Source organism: Malaya genurostris, chromosome 3 (genome assembly GCF_030247185.1).
Source record: "Malaya genurostris strain Urasoe2022 chromosome 3, Malgen_1.1, whole genome shotgun sequence".
In the NCBI taxonomy this organism is placed as follows: domain Eukaryota; kingdom Metazoa; phylum Arthropoda; class Insecta; order Diptera; family Culicidae; genus Malaya; species Malaya genurostris.
The window spans coordinates 272664418-272689902 of record NC_080572.1 but is presented as its reverse complement, the minus strand read 5'-3'; the positions used below and the strand labels follow the sequence as shown (position 1 = coordinate 272689902).

Below are 25485 nucleotides of genomic sequence, written 5' to 3'. Positions count from 1 at the left end.
AAGAACTAGTTCTTTTGAAAGAATGAACGAGCTATAGTTCATTTTTTGGAGAACGGTAGTTCATCAGTTCAAAATCGAGGAATCTTTTTTTTTTGTTTTTTTAGCTCACTCAACCTCAACTCAACGGTACTAATAAGAAAGTTTCGTCACGAAACCTCAGTTCTATTTCGAGGGACCTTTTTTTCCTCGCTTAAGCTTACAAAAGTGAGTTCTCGTTCAGTCTTTGAACAAACAAACCAACTATGAAAAGAACGAACGAACGAACGGCTCTGGAGAACTAGTTCTTTCAACAGAATTCTGCCTCACTGAACGGTTCTTTAAAATGAACTGTTTTGCCCATCTCTACTCTGAACATAGAGTTGTGAACATATTTACACAATTTACAAGGGCCACGTTACGCACTTTACGTAACTTTACATTACTTGATTTAAGCTTTCCAAAAATTATATGTATGTACCTTTTGGTCTGCGACCTTGATTTTAATTAGTAGTATAAAAATAAAAATTAAAATGGAAAATAACTTTTCAAGGAAAAGGCCAAATCATACACAGTCATCAACAAAAATGTGTATTTTTATGTTTTAAGTCATTGCACAGTGGGGAAAAAGGGACCAAAAACGCGACGATTTTTTTGGAGGCGGGATACAGCTGACCACAAAGCACTTTTTTGGTGTAAAATGGTCAGTAAAATCCATGTATTTAGAAGCACCGCACGAAACGCTATCATGTTCATTTTACCCCAAGTTCCCTTTTTATACTGCATTGTATTCAAGCTTAACTATATAACATGAAACAGAAGAACTTGCAGAAGAGCGAATAGAGTGTTTCCGATGTGAAAAAGTCTAACAAATCGTTTGCATATAGTTTTATTGACAGCAGAAAACTCGTTGCACCGTTTTACCCCATTTCTTTTCTAGTTATAATATTCAGTTGAAATATGATCTACAATCCAAAAGCAGATCCAATACGATCTATCAATATTGGTTCATAATACGTGCAAAACATCTGTGGTTCAATTAAATACAATGGGAATAGCAGTACTAGCCTGTTTAACCCGTTTTACCCCAATTTATTTCATAAGCCGTATTTCTGGTTAAACTTTCTCTCGCATACCAAAAGCAGGCTGATTGCGGTTGATGAAAATCGATTGATATTACGAAAAAAGATTACAAATGAATTCAATGTGGAGCAAAATCTTCAGACTCAGTTAAAGGATAAATGGGGGTAAAACAGTATAACAAGATTCGTGCGGTCATTGAATTCATTTGTAATCCTATTTTAAGGTCTTTCTTCGTAATATCAATCGATTTGCATCAACCGCAATCATCCTGCTTTCGGTATGTCAAAGAAAGTTTAACCAGAAATACGACTTGTGAATTAAATTGGGGTAAAACGGGTTACACAGGCTAGTACTGTCATTCCCATTGTGTTTAATTGGACCACGGATGTTTTGCACGTAATATGAACCAATATTGGTAGGTCATATTGGATCTGCTTCGGGATTGTAAATCTGAATTCAACATAAAATTATATTTGTGGAGAAAATTGGGGTAAAACGATGTAGTACGAAGCATGCGATCATGAACACTATCTGTAAATTGATATTTGAGGTTATATGCGAAACATAGAACTGTCTTGTTTAACCCAAAATTGGTCCAAACACCGATCAGTAGATCATTTTTTGTTCTGTAAATTCATGGAAGAAGATGACTGTGGGTAAAACAGAATACAGTTGTTTGCGGTCAATCTTATTAAAAACAATCCATGTATCTAACTTATGATCATGTCAGGAATATCTTCCGATTGGTTGAATTGATTTTTTTCCTGAGTTTCACAGTTAGTTTTCAAAGTAAAGTCAGAAGAAAGAGGAATTGGAGCAAAACGGGCATGATAGTGAATTTTGCGGATCTTCTAACTATCATAAATCGATTCTACGGAAAAATTTGCATAAGAAATACTAATTTTGAAAATATTTTCTTATGTTTTTATAAAATTATTGAGCAAAGTGGCGTTTTTTATCGTTTTTTCCCCACTGTGCATTGTCTCGAACATAGTAGACATTGGAAACAATTGTGAAAAAAGTTATGTACAAAAAATTGATTTAAAGGGATTTCAAGCGAAAATGCTTCATATATCCAATACTTTTTGCGTTAGACCTATAGCTTCTTCGATAAAATTTTTTCTCGTTAGAAGTTCTAAAACTTTGCAGAAGACATCGTTATTCCATCTCTTGAGCAAAAAAAAAAACTTGTTAAAATGGACTTTTATCATAGTAAGCTTTGCATATTCAGTTTCAGATTTCTCAAACAACTGTGTCTTTTTCATAATAAAAAAAATTGAAAATAAAGGGTGATTTTTTAAGAGCTTGAGAACTTTTTTTAACAATAAAACGCATAAAATTTGCAAAATCTCATCGGTTCTTTACTTTGAACGTTAGATTGGTACATGACATTTACTTTTTGAAGATAATTTCATTTAAATGTTGACCGCGGCTGCGTCTTAGGTGGTCCATTCGGAAAGTCCAATTTTGGGCAACTTTTTCGAGCATTTCGGCCGGAATAGCCCGAATTTCTTCGGAAATGTTGTCTTCCAAAGCTGGAATAGTTACTGGCTTATTTCTGTAGACTTTAGACTTGACGTAGCCCCACAAAAAATAGTCTAAAGGCGTCAAATCGCATGATCTTGGTGGCCAACTTACCGGTCCATTTCTTGAGATGAATTGTTCTCCGAAGTTTTCCCTCAAAATGGCCATAGAATCGCGAGCTGTGTGGCATGTAGCGCCATCTTGTTGAAACCACATGTCAACCAAGTTCAGTTCTTCCATTTTTGGCAACAAAAAGTTTGTTAGCATCGAACGATAGCGATCGCCATTCACTGTAACGTTGCGTCCAACAGCATCTTTGAAAAAATACGGTCCAATGATTCCACCAGCGTACAAACCACACCAAACAGTGCATTTTTCGGGATGCATGGGCAGTTCTTGAACGGCTTCTGGTTGCTCTTCACTCCAAATGCGGCAATTTTGCTTATTTACGTAGCCATTCAACCAGAAATGAGCCTCATCGCTGAACAAAATTTGTCGATAAAAAAGCGGATTTTCCGAATGGACCACCTAAGACGCAGCCGCGGTCAACATTTAAATGAAATTATCTTCAAAAAGTAAATGTCATGTACCAATCTAACGTTTAAAATAAAGAACCGATGAGATTTTGCAAATTTTATGCGTTTTATTGTTTAAAAAAGTTCTCAAGCTCTTAAAAAATCACCCTTTACTCATGGTTCACACAATCATTCGGTTTAAAATTGCAATTCAAGAAAAGCGAAAATCGTAGTCTAAAACTCTTCCGCTTTCCTTAAAACTGCTCGAGAAAAACTATTTCAGTTTCAGCTTACATCCACTAACACATTTGATTAGCAACAAACGCATTCCATTCTGAGGATCATGAATAAACCTACAAAAATGATTCAAAACGGGAGTTAAAATAATTGTTCTTTTGTCTTTATTTTATCAATTTCAATCACGATATCAAGACTAATGAAGAATTCGGCGAAATGGCTTTTTGCGAAATTATTATTTCGGCGAAATGGTATCCGGCGAAATGGCATCCGGCGAAATAACTTTCGGCGAAAAGACCCTTTCGGTGAAATGACTCTTTCGGCGAAAAGGCTTTCGGTGAACTGGCTTTCGGCGAAATGAGCCTGATCCTTTATGATGTAATATATACTTAAAAAAAACACCTGATCCAATATAAAGGTCTTGTTAGTTTATGGACACACAAATTTACTTGGCTATTTCGATACCGAAAATAGTAGACCAAAATTTTAAATAGAGCTAGCACCAATTTATCATATTACCGGCAATGAGAAAGTCATCATTTCACCACTAGGTGTCATTTGACCTTCATCAATAGCCGATAACAGGATAAACCGCTGATCATCATTCAAACTGACCAATCTTATGTGTTCGTTGAGAACACTTGTAGACTAGTTCATCAAATGCTGTCGCAAAATCAAACATAAATCAAAATGATTGACTTATAGAAAAATTACTGCTAGAAGTCCGCCAGAAAACCATTTCTATCAATTTCCTAGATTTAGCTACCTGAACTTTAACTTAGCTTGCAAACGAATGCTACACAGCCCACAGATGGACGAAGACGGAATGGGCCACGGAAAGCAGTCCATCTTCCTTGGCCGCGTGATGCGTCGGTGAAAAACTTTTGGATCGAATCGCAACCGCGTCGCAAAGAGAACAAAAAAAACACACACACAGAGAGAGTTCCGGATAATATATTACCTGTGCCACCAGTGCCTGCACGTCGCCTAGTCTGGTGAGTTCTTCTGAGGTAATTTTTTCCCGTCTCGGTGGTTTCACGTAGTATTGTCGGTCGTTTATGTGTAACCTGAAAATAGAAACGGGGAAAGGTAAACGGGGGACCAATCAGTTTCGGTGGAAATGTGAAATGCAATCACCGCCGCAAACAACGGCGGGTTTTGAGACAAGAAACTTAATTATTCCATTGAAATGTTTAATTGGAATTTACAACTTCGGTAAGAATTTTCAAAGGAACAACTGTCAATTATTTGCAGGAGATCGCCACTTGTGCAAACTTTCTCAGAAACTTAATTTACATTAAACCTATACTGTTTGAGTAAATATTTGTTCTAACCAAGCTCTGGTTCGGTCCGGAACGTTCCCAGTGCTGTAACACCGATCTGACCAGAAGTTTTCTGTAGCTAACTGGTTGCTTGCTCTATTGACGGAATAAATTTTGTTGTTCATACTTTCTGAATGGTAAATGGAAAAGCTTACTGGAGCAAAATGATGCTCGGTACAGTTTCCCTGAGCTTAAACTTAACAAAATACTGCACTGGCAGGAACGCTTGTCATAATGAATCCCAAGAAAGAATGGTCCTACAAACAAAAGTTGGTAAAGTTTTTCCTTCTGATTTAGGCTCACTTTAGAGTGCGCTGTCAAATAACTTTCCTCGGTTGACTGTGATTTTTCACATGAACCCAGGTAAATAATTGTGCCATGATCCGAGATATGCTAGCAATTTTACCTGGGCAGCAAACAGTTCGTGAGAGTAACTGAAAGCCTCAATTGTTTCTCTTTTCACAGATGAATTTTGATAATAAGGACTTTTACGAGTTAAGTAATGCAATGTTTGAGTCCTTTTAAGGTTTCATCTTCAACTCGTTAGTGTACAACCAGGACTAAGACAGGCAAAAATCACCCGTCCGAATTGTAATACATTCGACGTGAGAATGCAATTTCGACATGTTTCCCAAGCGGATTGCACTAACTAAATTCTAAGCACCAAGTGCTTCCTTCTCTCACTCGAGGCGATATTTCCGGGTACACAACGACGATGATACGACCGCAATCGGTCCGATCCGTGCTGACTGAAGGAGTGAGGATAACGACAAAAGAAGACACCCATGTATTTATAGGGGAATGGAAGCAAGCCAATTTCACGCATCTTTGCTGCAGATTGTCTACTTGCAGAATTTGCACTGGTAGTAGAAGCAGCTTATCAAAACAAAAAAAAAAAAACAGTGGCATTGATGCTACTTGCAAAACGAACATACGGTGCTTCCTCTCTGGAACGGGTGCTCCTATGTCGGGTGGCGTAATGATAGGAGTCCACCGCAACTTGTGTGCATCTAGTATAACGAGGTGCTAAACGTCGAGTTCGGAGTTTAACGTCGGGAACTTTACCGGATCGGAAAACTTGGGTCGATGGTCTTGCAATTTACTATTACGTATTCGTTCTCAATTCGTACGTCGTTTGCCGATTTGTGAAACAGCAATGTGATTGACGTTAGGTCAATTCGTACTTCTTTATTGTGTTAAACTTGAATAGTTTATTTTATTTGTATATTAATTTATATGAGCTTATGAAGCAGTTTTTTTTTTGGTTAGCAAAAAGCAGTTATATGAGCCTATAAAGCAGTTTTTTTTTGGTATTATAGAGAATTTCCGATGATATAATCATAAATCACAAATAAAGGGTGCTACGATAAAACATTGGATAAACCAGAAGGTGAGAATTATGTCTCTTTTCAAGCGAAATTCATACAGAATAAAGTAAAAATGTTCACTCATGTATCGCTTTTAGCGACTGCGAACTGCTGAATCTTTTGTACAGTCTCTTTTTTCCGTAATGGCATGATGCCGAATCCAACAAAATCGCATACGGAATAGTTGTGATGTTTGAGGCAAATAAGAAAACACATTTTCACTGTACATTATTATCCTTCAGGGGCAGCGGCAAACAACCAGGTGGTATGGCTCACGCAGCCCGTCTGGCTTCGAGACTCGAATCGTACTGGTATTGCTGTGGATCCGCAGGTGAATTTCAGTTTTCTTGTTAGCGCTTAACGTTTCTGAATCTCATCATTCATTAAATGTCATTGATATTCACGAGGATTCTATTCGGACGGCAACCGCTTGTATGAAGGATTCTGCCTCTTGCCTGGCCCTGACGGCTTACCGACAGTTATTTCGAAAAAAATACTCGACTGGTGGTATCGCTCCCCTTTGTCCACTATTTCGGTTGTCACGAAAAAAGTACTGTGACTCTCATCACGACACATTTGTTTTTATTTAAACTTGTCAAAATGTCATGTCAACTGGCTCGTCGGAATATGATTTAACGTTTTTTAAGCCATTGAGAAAAAGGGATATTATTTGGCTCAAGTGATATAAGTCAGTTAGACAACCACATGACACTGAATTTCTAATGGCAATCTCTTCTTCCTGATAAAGGAACCTTTTCGACTCAATATTAATTTTTAGAATGTCGAAATTTAAAACCTCAACTAACCACTTCAAACATCGTTTTCCGTCAACTACTCATCAATCCTGTTCCGAAAATTCACACATTGTAAAGGTTTTTAAGGAATATCGACAAACCGGAAGTCGCCATCTTGGATTTCCGAACTACTTCAAACATCGTTTTCCGTCATCTACTCATCAATTTCGGTTCGAAAATACCCACGATGTAAGGGTTTTTAGGAATATTGATAAACCGGAAGTCGCCATCTTGAATTTCCCAACCACTTCAAACATCGTTTTCCGTCAACTACTTATCAATCCCGTTCCGAAAATACCCACATTGTAAAGGTTTCTAAGGAACATCGACAAACCAGAAGTCGCCATCTTGGATTTACAAACCACTTCAAACACCGTTTTCCGTCAACTACTCATCAATCCTGTTCCGAAAATTCCCACATTGTAAAGGTTTTTAAGAAATATCGACAAACCGGAAGTCGCCATCTTGGATTTCCGAACTACTTCAAACATCGTTTTCCGTCATCTACTCATCAATTTCGGTTCGAAAATACCCACATTGTAAGGGTTTTTAGAAATAATGATAAACCGGAAGTCGCCATCCTGAATTTCCCAACCACTTCAAACATCGTTTTTTGTCAACTACTCATGAATTCCGGTTTGAAAATACCCACATTGTAAAGGTTTTAAGGAATATCGATGCACCGGAAGTCGCCATCTTGGATTTCCGAACTACTTCAAACATCGTTTTCCGTCATCTACTCATCAATTTCGGTTCGAAAATACCCACGTTGTAAGGGTTTTTAGGAATAATGATAAACCGGAAGTCGTCATCTTGGATTTCCGAACTACTTCGAACATCGTTTTCCGTCAACTACTCATCAATCCTGTTCTGAAAATTCCCACATTGTAAAGGTTTTTAAGAAATATCGACAAACCGGAAGTCGCCATCTTGGATTTCCGAACTACTTCAAACATCGTTTTCCGTCATCTACTCATCAATTTCGGTTCGAAAATACCCACGTTGTAAGGGTTTTTAGAAATAATGATAAACCGGAAGTCGCCATCTTGAATTTCCCAACCACTTCAAATATCGTTTTTTGTCAACTACTCATGAATTCCGGTTGAAAATACCCACATTGTAAAGGTTTTAAGGAATATCGATAAACCGGAAGTCGCCATCTTGGATTTCCGAACTACTTCAAACATCGTTTTCCGTCATCTACTCATCAATTTCGGTTCGAAAATACCCACGTTGTAAGGGTTTTTAGGAATAATGATAAACCGGAAGTCGCCATCTTGGATTTCCAAACCACTTCAAACATCGTTTTCCGTCAACTACTCATCAATTCCGGATCGAAAATACCCACATTGTAATGGTTTTAAAGGAATATCGACAAACCGGAAGTTCGTCCACTACTCATCAATCCCGTTCCGAAAATACCCACATTGTAAGGGTTTTTAAGAATATTGATAAACCGGAAGTCGCCATCTTGGATTTTGAACCGACCCCAAACATCATTTTCTTGCACCCACTTATCACATCCTTTCCGAAAATGTCCATGTGATTGGGGGTTTCCACATTCATTACACAAAACTTTTTTTACGAAGTAAATTCCAAATAACGTAAACTTTTTCTACGAGCTTAGTTAGTAAATGGAGGTTTCGGTGTACTACACTCACAATTATCTTTAAAATGAACCGTGTTTTTTTTTCAATGCAAGATAAAAAACCTGTTTTAATTCACCTAGTAGTGTAATGATGCCTCTCTCATTTTCGATAATAGAAAAATAATTGTTAGTGTACCTTTATTTAGAAGTTTCTATGGCCCTCAATTAACAAAGCCTATGTATTCGAACAGTTTTGAAGATATTTAAGGTGAGATAACTAAGTGCCCTCCAGTTCCTATCTCATGCCTTCCCGTGTGTCTATGATGACATTTGGCCAATAGAACGGCGTCGAATGGGTGCTATCGCCTTCTGCGTTAGTAGCAGAATTAGAGGGTGCGAATTATTTTGTATGTAATCATTCATTTGAAACGAGAAAATGATTGAAAATCCCTCAAATAAGTCAAGTATTTCGCCTTGACGTCTTATAGCTGAAGTGTATTAAAACCCTTAATGTGACAACTTGTTTTCATGAAAACTGTCCGCAGAATTTCTTGCAATTGATGAGATAGCATTTTGCATATCATCCTTATATATTTTAACGCAAAAAGCAAAATACGTCTTATAAGTAATGATAGCTTTTTGTGTATACATAATAATTCTATTCTTATTATTAGTGTGTTATTCAGAAGCGTCTTCAGAAAAAATATTCAGAAATGTGCAATATCATACTATGTTCCAAGGGTGTAATTGACTGGTTCAGAAGACTGAAGGTTTGGAAGAATTCGATACGGTAGGAAATGAAACATTGAATGCAAACTCGAATGTTGGTAAGATTGGAAATTGTTATTATTCATACAAAACTAAAGAACATAAACCAAACACGCGTCGATTGTTTGCCAATTGCAAGGGATCGAAAGTCTATCTGTAATGTTTGAATCCATTAGAAGCAAACATTCCATTTAGGCGGGGCTGGTCGATGGAACGATGACCTCGGAACATGATTTAAAGTCATGTCCAGATAGTTTAATGAAAATCAAATAGAGCACTGCCAACATTTGTTCGAGTTGGCGCAAAATTCGTCTAATGATAATTTTTTCGTTGTGATCTTTTGCTTTTCTTGAACAAAACCCAGAGTTTTTCGACAATAAATACTGCTGTTTTTCACCAAGAATATAAAGTTTTGCAAATGCCTTCATATATTTTTAGCTATGAATTTTTCATTTTTAAATAGCAATAGAATTCAACTGAGATAGACTACGTGAAAGTCAACTTTCTAACACCATCAAGCTATGACCGCCCCTTTCACACGGTTTCCAGCTTGTACAAAAACAGTCGACAGATAGCTTCTGGGCCATAATCACAATCATCACCATCATTATCACTTTCAATATTTTTTTCTTTGACCAATGCGCGCACCCTACTAGACTTTACCACACCATTGCTCTGTTATTTCAATTAAGTCAGCAAATAATCGTAAGGAAAATCAAATCGCATCAAATATTCATGGCCATCAGGAGTGAAAGAACCGAACCGGAAATACACGTCCAGATTATTCAGACTCCGTTTGAATAATTCATAATGTAGTGTAGTGTAAAACCAAACTCCAACCGCCATCATGTTGAAATCTGTAAGCTGATATCCTAATGGGTGGAATACTTTACCGATTTTATTTCCTCTTTTATCCGGCAGGAGAACTATTGAACTACGTTTATTTGTTTCATTCACTCGTGTTCTTTTTTTACCGCATCGAATGGTCGAAGCAGTTTCGATATTTTGTTCGATTTGCTGTATACTCTACAGGCTCCAGTAAAGGAAATTGCTTCTCGTTTGTACAGTTTAAATAGATTAGATTAGAACACCTTTTAGGTTACTAGTTTATACAACTAGTGGCTTAACGTCGAGGACGGAACAAAAATGAGCTTCTGTCAGGCAAACCCCAAGCTAAACTTTGAATTGATAACTGACAATAAGGCCCCCTAAATACGCATAACTCTGAAAATACTTCATCAGTGCGTGAAATGTTTCGCAGATTGATGATGAACGTATATCTGTTCGTTGTGTGAAATCAAGTTTTGGTGATACTACAAGTTCTTAGATCGAAGACGGCGTCGAAAGAAGAGCGAGTAAGAAAAGCGGTCGCAATGAAAATCCAGATCTGTTAGGAAGAACAACTTGCAGATAAAATTTAGGTTTCATTGCAAGCACGTGCCTGCCGATTCACGTTTGATAACTGTCAGGAAGGCTGGGAGCAGAACAAAAACGGCTCGCAGGAACCACCAAAAGTACGGAAAGGTGAAACAAATATAGCAGAAGAGACCAGCTCTTTCGGTACGTACTGTGGCTAGGAAAAAATGAAAATGTCTTCACCATTCGTGCATACTTTCAAGCACCGGCAAGGTAAGAAGTCGTTTAAAGTAAAAATTGTACCAAACCATAATGATAAACAGAACAGGCTCGTAAGTTATATCGCGAATTTTGGACGAAATTTTTCTGCGTGATAATATAAGATGAAACTTATGTGTTGGAAGTCTTTAAACAGCTTCCTGGAATGTTTTTTTTTATATACTGCCATGTAATGGAACGGCGTAGAGGAGCGTTTTAGGACGAAGTTTCTCAAAAAATATTTGGTTTGGTAGGCAATCTGCAACTGTGGTCCAGCAAGCAAAATCTTAATTACAACCGGAACGATAAACAAATAAATATACCGGGAAAATGTCGAAAGAAGCAACTGTTAGCTTTCCTACGCAGCCAACACGCTCCCTTGCTATTCTGGCCGGATTTGGCATCTTGCCACTACGCAGAAGATGTTTTGCGAAATTTCGAAAATCTTGTACGAAAGTAGTAAAATCGGTTGCAGAGAAGTCTGCACAGACTCTAATAGGCCGGCAAGAGGATTGTCGATTTCAATTTCCCGGTACGCGAAATAAAATTTTCCGATATTTAGAAAAGATTTAGGCCCAAATCTTCTTTTGAGTATTTCTCAAATATTCCTTCCACTCAAGCTTATAACAGATATCTCATGTCAAAAAAAAAGTAATAGGCCCGCTAGTTGAGGATTGAAGTATTTTTCGGGTATCTCGATATATGAAAATGAAACATTTATTATTACTATTTCTTCGCGTTTCGTCTTCGGCTCATCAGTGCTTAAAGCAGTTAAAATTGAACTGCCATCTCGTGCCTAGCAGTTCAACTTAAACCGCTAAGCAGACGCAAAGTTTGCACTATTTATGCAACCCTTAAATAATATAACGCAGGTGTTATATTATTTCTGACGTCTCAGGCGTAAACGAATGACGGCCGTCGCAGAATGTGAACATTTAGGAGTTTTGTTTGTTAGTGCAAAAAGCACATATTTTGTTTCTATTTCTTCGTGTTTCGCCTTCGGCTCATCAGTGCGGCTGCTTAGCGGTTTAAGTTGAACTGCTAGGCACGAGATGGCAGCTCAATTTGAACTGCTTAAGCACTGATGATCCGAAGGCGAAACGCGAAGAAATAGAAACAAAATATGTGCTTTTTGCGCCAACAAACAATACCCCTAAATGTTCATTTATTATTACATTATTACAATCCTTAATTTTGTCATCCAAGGACGTTTATTACCGGTTTCTACTGAGCGCAAATGACGGTTTGTTTAAATTTTTGGTTGAAATTTAATCAATAAGAAATAACTTTCATCCCGAAAAACCGATTCCATCTAGCAACATATACGATATACGAATAGAAATTTTGACGCCACCTAACGAAGTTCTATCAAAATTCTTACATTGAAAGCATGTCGCTCTGGTAAATAACAACAACCTATGCCTGCAATTTCAAAGCGCGTACTGAGCTTTCTTTTTGGGGAAAAAATGATGGCACTGCGAACGTAACACAATACCGTTTTTGCCAGGGCTTCGGCCATGGTACCAAAAAATTTCATATTGACATACGCTGTTTAAATTGTGGTAATTCGCTTGCAAACACGCACAAGATATCGATTTATTTTATTTTCTTAATAGGGTTTAAAATGCTAAGCATTGCTCTTTCGTGGAGTAACCAGAAAAATAATCAGAAAGTACGAGTTCTTCATAATGAACTCTTCGCTGATTTCTAGCCAGTTTTATTTCCAAACAGCCCAACTAGTTCATCTTCTATAAGAGTACTTACGATTGATCTGGTTCTAGACGATCAATGTCACATTTGTAGTGAACAGATTTCTCGAACACACTTCGGTTCAGTTCATCTACCAATAATATTTAGAATTTCAAATTAATAATTCAATTAGTTCTTTTTTCAAATCATTTATTTTAACCCGGCTTTCACCATTTTGGTCGTTTAATTAGTTCCATATTCTGCCACAGGTGCCATACTGAAAGCATTGTGAACTATGAATTTGTTTTGGGATTGAAGTTAAGAGTGTATCAGTTCCAAAATTTCAAACTAAATTCAAATCTCCTATCATCGACAAACTTCAGCTGCTCCTTCATCGACATCAATATCAACATTATTGTGATTCTACTTAAGAACATATCAACTCCATGAACAAATCAAACCATATTCCTTGCAAGTCCTCAGAATCCAGTTCCAGCTCTCAAAGAAGGAGTCAAATACTCCCTGCAAACGGTGGATAAGGTCAAAGTCGACAACCTTTTTCAATTTTCTGAGTCCTATTAAAACCAATATCTCACACAAATATGAGCATTGTCCGAAGCTGACATGACTGAGAGAATTATGATGAAATTAGGACAAATCATATCCAGCCAGCGACTGGCACCAGTAGAGAAGGTGACAAGCGATTATAAATACACTCTCCTACTCAGTGCTTGAGCGGAAAATAGGTATAGAGCGAGAAGACTAGTCTTTGATGGACAGAGAAGATGTTTGGATGTATGGCACCGGTCGGGTGACGGCCAGGATGTAGACTATGTTCGATGTACGTTCTACGATGACCAACCGTGTTTTAGAGCTGTGCCTATCACAAGGTTCAGAGTGGCGAAATGGTAGCGCGTATGCACGGAATGCATAAGAACGCAGGTTCGAGTCCTGTCTCTGAGCGTATCTTTTGATATGGAACACATCTTTATTTTCTATATAGGGGTGCAAATCAGAAACTCAAAGAAAAATACACGTAGAAATGTGGTCAGGTTTTAAACACTTACAGCTCATTCTGTTTTGTATCAATTATCAATATTATTTCATCATTTGATAGGAAATATTTCTAAGTTTCGATTTGAATGTATCAAGCCGCATATTTTCAATTATACATGATTGAAATTTTGATTAGTAACGAGCAGTGTCCTTTTCTGTCTGCTAAAAATCTTCGGCATATCGGATTTCCCTGCCATAGACGACGGTTTTGAAGGAGTAAACGATATATCAAAGGGAAAGCATCGCTCTGATTGGTCAATCGATGCAAAAGCGAAGCTCTAGGGAAGCACGCGAATCTATAAATAGAAGCGAAATAATAGCTAACGTTTCAGTTCTACGCGTAGCATGCTAGAGGTAGGTTGTTGCTAGACAGCAAGACAAAAAGTGCCATAAAACGATTTGAAGCTTCAATTGGTATGCTCTAATCTTGTGTCATGCAAGCTCGGACGAAATTCCATGTTAAGTCATTTCGCCTGAGAAATTGACAACTACCCCAGGGCAAATTTTAAGTGCTTGAGATTAATTTCTAAATTATATAAGATTAACTCGATTGATAATGTGTATCGCTTCAACCGAAATCGCAGAATGGTAGAGAAACTCAACACTATAAAAATAACTGCTTGCATACAAAACTTGAACACAAGCTTGGCGAAGAGAAGCTTAAATATCGAATTCCGTATCGCAATTATGTACAAAGATATAATTGCATACATTTGGGATATTGGTGTAATTTCGTCGGCTATAAAACAAATACAAATCAAGACAAACAATGATCGGTGTTGATTCCTAATCGAGATCAATCTAAGCAGACTCTCGTGCAATTGCGGATTCAAAAGTGTGACGATTGATTGAACTGTTTGATTGTAGATCATTAGAAATTTTGATTACCTTGCCTTGTTCAATGGCTGCGAACAACCCCATGGGGCTGATCCTTGTAGTTTTTCCAAAACATCATTTTTTTCATTCATTTGGCTTCTCCAATACATGTTCCCACTCAGTCATTGTGGAAACTGAATTTTTCAAGTGTTTTGTATACTTATTTTCAAACTTGATAAGAATTCAACAGAAGCATCCAAGTTATCCTTTTTTTCGTTATGAGCTTTAATTGTGATGTTTTTTTTTTATTTAAAAGATATTTTTTATTCAGGCCTATTTGCGTACAAGCTTTATTTGGCCGATTGAGCCGATTTTTTAAATATTTTTTTTTGAGTTGGATCTCGTTGTCACCCTTTTTCTAGGGGGAGAGGAGCTTCCATTTCCCTCCTGCGAGGATTGAGGGGCACTTCGTTCGTGGTTCGTCTCGTCATCCATTGCCGCATCGATGGTATTGTTGTCGGTTTCCGTCTTCTTTTCATTGCTAGTTGCTGTAGATTGTTGTACATTGGTTGCAATTGCTGGTTGGTTGGAGGGTAAGTTGTTAACTGCAGCCGGTTTACTTTGTTCTATAGAGGATACTGATGGTTTCGTTGAAGGGGATGATTCATTGTTGATGGTGGCTGTCACAGGTGTGGTTGCTTGGGGTTGGTGTGAAGAAATCACCGTTGTCCTTTGGTGTAGTTGTCTCCTTGTCCAGCTTATCACATGGCTTACCGTAGTGAACAGCTTTTTGGCAATATTGACATGTGGCCATCTGATTGTCATAGGTAACAAGTGATTTGGACGGAATTCTTGTATCTTGACTTAAAATCGCATAAGAAGGTATAGGCCTCTTCAAGTGTATGCGTAACAAACGTACGCCATTTAGAATACCGGGGAAAAAGTTCTTCCACTTTTCTTTTTCGATAGAGAGATTCTCTCCGTATTGGGACATAGTTTTGCGAATATAAGAATCGTTGACGCTTGAGGGAAGATCATGCACACGCACTTCTATAGCACTATCTTCCATATATACTGGAATGTTGTACTTAATGTTCTCGTGTTCCACATAGTGCACATTGTTATTGTCTTTTGCGAATTGAATTGCATCCAACTCTTTATAAAACTGGATGTAAACAACATTATTCGTCTTATTGCATTGAAGTAAATGCACACGTTTAATGTCAAGATGCATTTGCTCTTTAAGCAAACCTTCAAGTTCTCGTATCGAAGGTTGAATTTTGTACTGCCTGAAGTCAACAACAATTGTATTCTTTCGTGTCGTGTTTTTACTTGCCACCCTGTGATAAGCAAGATGAAAAACTTTCTGACTAAAAATGGTCAAAGTACGGCGTAGTTCATGTAAAACATATATTTAAATCAAACGTAGTAAGTGTCCAAATGTCCTCGAGAGATTGAAGCTAATCAGAATTTGGAACAAAACTATTCATCTGGCAAGCTATTTGCACCTGTGACCACATCGCGAATGTCTTGTGGTGTGAAAGCTGCCTTTCAGCGAATAGCACAACCTTTTGGCCTGATGTATCAAGTGAGAGCAAGTGTCCCAGAAAGTATGGACGCACTTTGATTTCGCTATAAACAATTCACAAGTGTTAGATATTCAAATTTCATTCGATATTCTGATAATATTAGACTACAGCAACAGAATATTATTCTCAACATTTGCTACTTAGCCATTGTAGACTAGCTGGCGCACCTTCTTGCGAACGTTCCTTATTAAATTCCGTACATACTTCTTGGCGACAAGTTTTGACACTTTTTTCCAATCTTTTTCGAACTGTTGAATGGTTTCGGCTCATGTTTCCTAAGATGTGCCTTCATTAATGCCCAAAATTCCTCAATTGGTCGAAGTTGTGGGCAATTTGGTGGATTCATGTTTTTTGGGACGAAAGTGACATTTTTGGTAGTATACCATTCTACCGTTGATTTCGAGTAGTGGCAAGAAGCAAGATCTGGCCAGAAGACAACAGGATCCTTGTGGCTTCGAATCATGGGTAGAAGTCGTTTTTGTAAACATTCCTTGAAGCAGTGGCGATGAAGGGTTTCGTAATCTTACCGCAGCTACAAATTGCTTGCCAGACCATAGCTTTCTTACCAAATTTTTTCGACTTCAATCGATGTCTCGGACTGGTTTAACACTTGCTTTTCTCGCACCGTATAATATTGTGGTCCCGGAAATGATTTGTAATCGAGTTTCTCGTAGGTTTCGTCGTCCATGATTATGGAGTTCAAATTTCCAGCAAGAATCGTATTGTACAGCTTTCGAACCCTCGGCCTGATCGATGCTTCTTGTTTCGGAATACGTTTTGGTTGTTTCTGCTTCTTATAGGTTCGAAGATTCAAACGTTTTTTAGCACGAAGAACATTTGACTTCGGAGTACCCACTTTTTTGGCCACATCCCGAACTGAAAGCTCCTTCTTTTGTTCGATAGCCTTCAGTATACGTTTATCCAACTGAGGGTTAGCAGGACCTTTTTTTCGACCCGTTTTCGGTTTATCCTCAAAGGTGTTATCCTCACCAAACTTCCTGATCGCATTTCGCACGGCTTTTACACTTACTTCTTCCATTTTTGATATCTTTCTCAGTAACAGTCCGCAATCTGTGCACCATTTGTACACAATTTTTCGACGTTGTTCTGCTGAAAGTCCACGCATTTCGAAACAAACTAATGAAAACGAATAAACAATTGCACAAGTGGTTAGAGAAGAGTGTAAACAACAGGACGCAGCCATAAAAATTAACAGATTCTGAACCAAATGGCGAAATGGCAGCGGTTTTTGGTTGCGTCCATACTTTCTGGGACAGTCTTTAAAGTCACTACAATACCAACAAGTGCAATCAACTATAATGTTCTGAGCGTCGTTCCGTTGAGCAGTACTGGGAATTTACAATACAAGCCTCTCAAAGTCGACCATTGCACCAAAGTTTGTATATTTTCCTGATCACTCCAAATTGGAACTAACACATGGATCAATAAGTCCCGAGACTAAAGCAGAGATGGCGCTCGTAGTAGACCAGTAACCACGTCTTTCTAGAGTACTAACCTTTGCTTGAAACGGGTCAAAATTTTAAGTCGATCCGACCCGAAACAGCTGAGTTATCGAGGTTGGAGTAAAGTCGTTTTGTAGTTTGTTTTAAAAAATGGAAAAAACCGAGTTTCGTGTTTTGATAAAACATTGTTTTTTAATGGGTAAAAACACCGTGCAAGCAAAACAATGGAATGAAAAATGTTATCCGGACTCATGTTCATCAAAAGCAACGATTTGTCGGTGGTTCGCCGAGTTTAAACGTGGTCGTACCGACACAAATGACGCGGAACGCTCGGGTAGACCTGTGGAAGCCGTTACACCGGAAAATGTGAGTGAAGTGACAAAAATTATAATGAAAGATCGTAAAGTGAAGCTCCGTGAGATTGCTGAGATGACACAGATATCATATGGAAGTGTATTTACTATCCTTCATGAAAAATTGAGCATGAAAAAGGTTTTTTCCAAGTGGGTGTCGCGATTGCTTTCGATGGAACAAAAACAGCAACGAGTCGATGATTCAGAAAGCAGTTTATCGCTATTTACTCGCAACAAAAAAGATTTCTTGCGTCGTTACGTGACCATGGACGAAACATGGATACATCATTACACTCCAGAGTTGAAGCGGCAGTCATCTGAGTGGCGCACAGCTGGCGAAAGCCGTCAGAAGCGTCCGAAAATGCAGCAGTCAGCTGGCAAAGTCATGGCGTCAGTTTTTTGGGATACGCATGGCGTGATTTTCATTGACTACCTCGAAAAAGGTAAATCAATCAACAGTGATTATTATATTGACTTACTGGTGCGTTTGAAGGAGGAAATCGCAAAAAAACGACCGCACATGCAGAGAAAAAAATCCTTTTTCATCAAGACAATGCACCCTGCCACAAGTCGATGAAAACAATGGCGAAATTGAACGAATTGGGCTTTGATCTGCTTCCCCAACCCCCATACTCGTCAGGTTTAGCCCCCAGTGACTACTGGCTCTTTGCTGATCTTAAAAAAATGCTCCAGGGAAAAAGGTTTGGCTCAAATGAGGAGGTCATCGCTGAAACTAAAGCTTATTTTGAAGCGAAAGATAAATTTTTTTATAAACATGGTATTGAAAAACTGTAAAAACGTTGGAACCATTGTATCACCCTAAAAGGTGAATTTGTTGATGAATAAAAAAAATTTTGCAAAAAAATGTTATTTCCATTGTTAGTCTCGGGACTTATTGATCCATGTGTTATAGTTGGATTTGAGAAATCATAAAAATATGTAACTGAAATAAATATGAACAACCTCGATAAAAACCCGACTAAAACTATATTCATTCTCTAACAAGAACCAGTTTGTATAAACTGTCTGACTGACTGACTGACAGCTCATCTTTTCCATTACAAGCAGGAAAACCAGTTCCCGATAGCTGAGTGTTCTTGATTTTTCGAAATTAGCAGGCATTCTAATAGTGAGTCTAATGAATATACTGAAACTAATTTGGCACCGAGCGCGTCAACTCGACTCTCTTTTCATTCGCACGCGAAGCAAGAAACGGACCGAAGCTCAGCGACACAGCGAAAAACTTCTACTGACTGAAATCCTTTGGAAACAGATGCGACCAACCAAGTGGCGGAAGGGTGGGTGTGTTAAGCACTTCAGACATCATCCGAAAGCCCAGTAATGTGCTTTGTAAAGATATTGTCATCTCCATCCAACCACTGGCAGCCTCCTAACTGTAGCAGTAAAAGATTATTATGAACATTGTACAAAATAACCGTTATATTTCGAGTGTTGATAAAAGATAAACTGAATCGTTTTTTTCCCCATTTTTCCCCCTAGCAACCATTCTTTGAGTGGCAGCAAAGTGGTGAGAATGGTTATATCAGAATGGAATGTAGGACACGTAGTCTGGCACGAGCAAGAAGCACATCACTCAACATTTCCAACGATAACTGTATTAGGGTTTATGGATATCCATAATCCCATATTTGATTTAGAATGCTCGAAAAAGTGCGCGATGCTTTAATCGTTTAAGCTTCATTTACGACCTGTCAAAGGACGAGGTTCGTTGACCATTGTTCACCTTGACTAACCGCACACTCCCTCCAAACGCAAGCTTTCACGAGTTATGCAGAGCTTATGGTCGGGTGTAGTGGCATTTTGAAAAGGGCTGAAACTAACCCGAACAGCTTAAACTTATTCCACCTCACGTACGTCGGCACTTGCAGGAAAATATCAAAAACTTCCAGGCAGCGGAATGAACTGAAATCGCAAACATGTCACGTAGCAACACAACCCGGTAAACGAGCCTTCGCTGGCTCTATACAATGCATGTGGATAGCGAGGCGGCGCAGACTTTTCCGTTTCGCCGCCGGAATAGTGGAAATAGCAGAAAAGGACTGAACCAAAACAAAAAAAAAAAAAAACAAACGGAACCGAAAGTTAAGGCACAATCGTATCCCAAAGTCGAACGAAACAATGATGCTCTCTAGTGAAGGATATCGGTTCGCGAAGATAGTTCATTCCCACCGTATGCAACTATCGAACACAGAAAGTTCCTAGCTTACGAAATTCACTTACCAAAACTCATCGTCCATCAGCGTCTCGATCGAACAGGATGCCGCTATCCGGATTCCGTCCCGATTGAGTATCGCCGCCCGGTCCACACCGCGGTCCTCGAGCTTCAGCATTTCCAGAAAGTTCCCTACACTGTGTGTCACCGGTCGTAACGTGAACTGGCACCGTTCGTTTCGGCTTGGCAGTGGAACGGTGATGTGCGGCAGGCCTCTCACGTACTTGACGGTCACGTCTGGAAGGATAGAGCAGAATGGGTGCGTAACACACACACACACAATCAGTGAAGGCGTTTATTTGGCATTTATATGGTGCAATGCGGTTTCGGTTTATTGAATGAGCACAGAAAATGTGAAGCATATCGCATAAATCAAGGGAAAATTGAGCAGTTCCAGTACACCGTATTTCTTTACTCAGTATTTGATAGTATAGTGATTAGGCATTAGGTTGGCTATACTGCTGAAAATCAAACGATAAAGGCAGGCTATAATGGCAGTACACAATGGTTTAATGGTTTAATTTTTTTTGGTCTTTCGGTACAATATGGGCTCCATTCCAAAACATGTTTGGCGTAGTGACTAGATGCCAAATTAGGCCAGAATAGCGAGGAAGCGTCATGACAGCGTAGGAATGGTAACAATCGCTTTTTTAAACATTCTCCGCTGTATATTTCCGTTTCGGTAGTGATGAAATTTTGGCTTGCTCGACCACAGCTGAATATTGCCTGCCAGAATGAATAGGGTTAGGTTTCGTTGTTCGGAGATGAGTATGACTTTCAGTTTAGTATATTTTTCAATAAAATGAGACTAAAAGAAAAACAAGGATGGACCAGAATTTTTTTTTAAATTACTTAAAACTAATTGTTGTCTTGTACGACATGGAACCATAAAACATGGATCTATTCTTGGTAATTTTTTTCCCGCCGAATTCAACACTAGGCTGGTCCTGTCCGAAGCAATATCATACGTTCTATAAATCTCCTAGTGAACACCAGTCCCTCAAAAACGAAATCTTTAAAAATGATCTAAGAAATCTCTTATTTAGTTAGTTACCGGTAAATCAAATGCACTTCAGTTATTCGATTCGCAGCTTCGCACCATTTCGAGAGGCGAATGAAAAAGGTAACGATCAAAACACTTCGAAATAGAAATTTCAAAACTTTCTTTCATTATTGATAATAAGTAAAGCATCATTATAGCACTAGGTGGATTAACACAGGGTTTTTTTAATACTCGTTCAGTTGAATAGCAGAACTATCTTGAACATGACCGCATCAAAGTAGAACATATTCACGTAAATGTTCTTCAAAACGTACTTGGTTTGGAAGGCGATTTGCAACTGTGGAATAAAAAGCCGACTTTTCTGACTGACACTGATAACGACGACAATTATGCACAAAAAATCGTTCGTATTGTTTGTGTGAATTTTGAAGCTGTTACTGACGACAAACATATTCTACAACACAATTAAAACAAATGGAGGAACAAATGAAGGTAAAGCAAAGTCCTGGCATTACATTTCTTTTGTGGAATTTGGCCTTTCTGTTTCGACAGACTTCGCAGCCGATTCTTAGTGTACAGAGAATCATTGCATGGCTAGAACCACGATCCTACTGACACTAAGAATCCTTCCAGCGTCCTATGCACTCAACCGCCAAAATCCGGGAACTGGAACTGAATTCAAGGACTACATTCGGAACCTGGGACATGATCATCTGAAGATAATACCAGCTCAGAAGAATTCCCAAAATTCAGATTCGGAGTTCAGATCCCAAATTTAGGTCCAGACTCTAGATCTAAAAATCAGCTGATTGGTTATCAAATTGGATTCTGTCACATCTCACGAATCAGAGTCATTTCGCCGAATTCTTCATTAGTTTTAATATGGTGATTGGAATTGATAAAAAAAGACAAAAAAATGATGATGTTTTCTCCCGTTTTGGTGACCTACAATCGTACTTCTGAAATGATCCAGAAACTTGAATAATGTTTGTAGGTTGATCCTCAGAATGGAATTCCCAAAAAAACGCAATTGTTTGCGGTATTTTCCGATAACTGAGTGCAGATGAAAAAATATCTAACGCGGCTTCGCCTAATCGTTTTGTTCGTATGCTATCCGAACTCGCTATCGCTCGTTCGGACCCAATTGGAACAAAGAAACCTAGCTTTGAGTAGACCGGGCAAACGAGGCGGTTACAGGTTTTTATGCAAGAGACCGCCGCTCCCGACGGCAGGTCGGTGGCCAACTCAGCTGGCGTCGCCTCGGCGGCTTTGTACCGCCGAGCCATCTTGGCTTCGGTTATGTGGCTGCACCACATCAATTATCCAGGAGCTATAAAAACAAATTGATATTTTTGATGAATAATCAGAATTTGCAGTTTCCTAATAAATTATGTTATGTATTCAAAATTACACTTTCGTCAAAATGACCCTTTCGGCGAAATGGCCCTTTTCGCGAAATAACCCTTTCTGCGAAACGACTTTCGGCGAAATGGCATTCGGCGAAACGACTTTCGGCGAAATGACCCGCTCCCGTATCTCACGGGTCGTAATTGCTCCGTACGGATCGGATCTGTACTCTCGGATTCATTTCACGTTACCTCTGGTGTACTCCAAGGAAGCCATCGCGGACCACTTCTTTTCGTGTTAGCCGTGAATGATCATTACAAAGAGTTGTTGTCATTGAAGGGCTGAGGATAGTACGCTAAAGACGTAGTTTTTTTTGCTATTTTCCCGTTTCAAATTAAATTTTCTCAGAAACGGTGATGAACATCGAAAAACCAACCTGACAATCTCATCGGAATTAAGTTGAGAAAATTCTGTGGAATTTTTCAGAATGATTCATTGAGTTTACCGCTCGTGTTATATTTTTTTTACTGAAGAACTGCTGAAAATTGGAACGCTCGGAATTGCACACTTGTTCATCGAATATCTCGGCTTTGAAGATTTGTATCATAAATCTACCGTGACAAAGTCTAGATCATTTAGTTTAGATGCGATTAGTGTTAAAAAACATATATGTTATCGCGATAAAAATGAAGTGTTGTATTTTTCTATGAAACAAAGTCAGTTTCAATGCATCCGACATTTTTTCCGCTTTAGTTTCCTGGTGGTGTCCGGGAAAAGAAGAGGAGAGAAGAGAAATCAAATCTGCTCAACAAGGTTCCTAAACACACAGACGCAAAGGGAATTTAGATAGCCAGGGAGGAAGATTCAAAATCTATACGCAACCCACTGTCCTCAGACCTTAAAGTAAAGTATGCTGACGATCTCAAAATTTACCGCATCATTACAGGTCTTGTGAATTCCTGTGCTTTACAAATGGATATTGACCGAATTTAGATTGGTGTGACAGAAACGGGCACAGTCTCCAATTATATTCGAATACTCAATGATGATGGTTTCAGTTCAGCTAATTTCGTCTATTAAAGACTTGGGCATTGTTGCCGAGAAAGCGAAAAGATCAGCTCCAATTTAATAATTCATTTTACAGTGAAGCAGAATTAAAAAATTCCTGCAAAACATTGCGTTAGTTCATTGAACAATTAAAAACAATATAACTTACTTCTAGTGAGCTAGCTTTCTATAATAATAATGGCAACACCGATTAAATTCCAGTAACGTACAAGCCATTTCGCCGAATGACATTTTGCCGAATGGGCCACTTCGCCGAATGACATTTCGCCGAATGGGTCATTTCGCCGAATCCTGAAATCGTCTCAAAATCGTAATTAGAATAGATTTAAAATAAAGACAATGAAAGATGATAGCGTTAACGCCCGTTTTATTGACCTACAATTGTACTTCTTGAATAAAGATTGATTCTTGTACTCTTGAATAAAAATTGCTTCATGAACCTCAAAACGGAGTTCTCAAGAAAACTTGTTGACTATTAGCTACTAAGCATAAAAGCAATTGCATAGGTGTATCTACCAGGCAAATGTATGTGGTATTTTCTGTTTATTAAGTGAAAATGAAAAAATTTCTAATGCGGCTATGCCACATCGTTTTGGTTTATGTGTTGTCCGACCTCGCAAAGAAACCTAGCTTTGAGTGGACATAACATACAGGAGACACGACCCTTTCGGCGAAATGAGCCTTTCGGCGAAATGACCCGCTCCCGTTGTCAACAGGCATTATTCTCGATTACAAGCTTCGTTTCAGTTTTTATTCGTTACTGCGACGGCCTATGCAGTTTTGGGACTAATCAAACGAAACACTCAAAACCTGTATTGATTCTGGACAGTTTACAGTAATCTAGTACGCAGTATTCTGAAGTATAGAGTTACAATTTGAGCTCCGTATCGCAGTGTTCACATGGATCGGATCGAAAGGGTGCAAAAGTACTTCGTCCGATTCGCACTTCGAAGACGTACTCAACTGGATAAATCGTCCTCAACTACCTCGTTACGAGAATCTCTTCGCTCTCATCAACCTACCTACTTTGCACTATTGCACTAATAATATATGGGCTGAAAAGTCCCGGGTCTAACAAAGAGAACACGATTTTTTGGTTGAAAATTAACTTTATTCACCAACGTAACCTCCATCAAAAGCAACGCATTCATTTCAGCACCGCTCCAACATTTCAATACTACTTTTGTAGAACGATTTATCCTTTGCCTCAGTTTCAGCGATAACCTCTTCATTCGTGCGAAATTGCTTACCGGCGAGCATTTTTTTTAGGTCTGTGAACAGGCAGTAGTTGCTGAGAGCCAAATCTGGCGAATACGGTGGATGTGGGAGCAATACGAAATTCAATTCATGTAGTTTTGCCATTGTTTTGATTGACTTGTGACACGGTGCGTTGTCTTGATGAAACAAAATTATTTCCTTTGCCATATGCGGACGGTTCTTTCAAATTTCAGCATTCAAACAATCTTATAACGCCACTGTTAATGGTATTTTCTTTTGTCAAGGTAGTCGATAAATATTACCGAGGCCATAACCTTTCCAGACGATGGCTGTGTTTTTGGGCGCTTTGGACGATGTTCACCAGTTGCTGTTCACTCAGATGACGATCGTTTTGATTCCGAAGTGAAGTGATGAATCCATGTTTCATCCATTGTCACATATCGACGCGAAAATTCCGGTTTGTTACGTTTAAACACGGCCGAATACTGTTCAGATTCATCAAACTAGCGTCATCTATGTGTTTGGCCCGGGACTTTTCCACCAATGTATTCACAAATAAGTTCTACCCTTTCTTCTATGAAGCGAATTTTTAAAAGGTTACCCATACTAAAGTAGGACGTTTCCACGTCCAAAAAAATCTTGAGAAACATACTTGTTTACTCAGAAAAAAAATTGGGTAATCGTTAAGGGAAGCTTGAAAACAAGAAACATTTAAAAGTAAATTAGAAGGTCCAACTCAGCACAGAAATGCAGTACCATCACTTTATCTTCTTTATGTAAGGAAAGATAAAATCCTTTTACTTTATTTGTACCATAACCTCTACACCGAATCTGTCCAGAAAAAGACAAAAATGTTATCAAT

At 38.6% G+C, this 25485-nt stretch overlaps 1 protein-coding gene across 1 annotated transcript in view; it reads right to left on the bottom strand.

The window, feature by feature from the left end:
• The window catches only part of LOC131437353 (calcium uniporter protein, mitochondrial), a 394136-nt gene that overhangs the window by 15343 nt on the left and 353308 nt on the right, over nucleotides 1–25485 (bottom strand). The window contains exons 3-4 of the mRNA XM_058606628.1: nucleotides 19996–20224; nucleotides 4297–4402 (exon numbers count right to left, since the gene is read on the bottom strand). Coding sequence (XP_058462611.1) covers nucleotides 4297–4402; nucleotides 19996–20224 — 335 coding nt within the window. The remainder of the gene's footprint in view (nucleotides 1–4296; nucleotides 4403–19995; nucleotides 20225–25485) is intronic.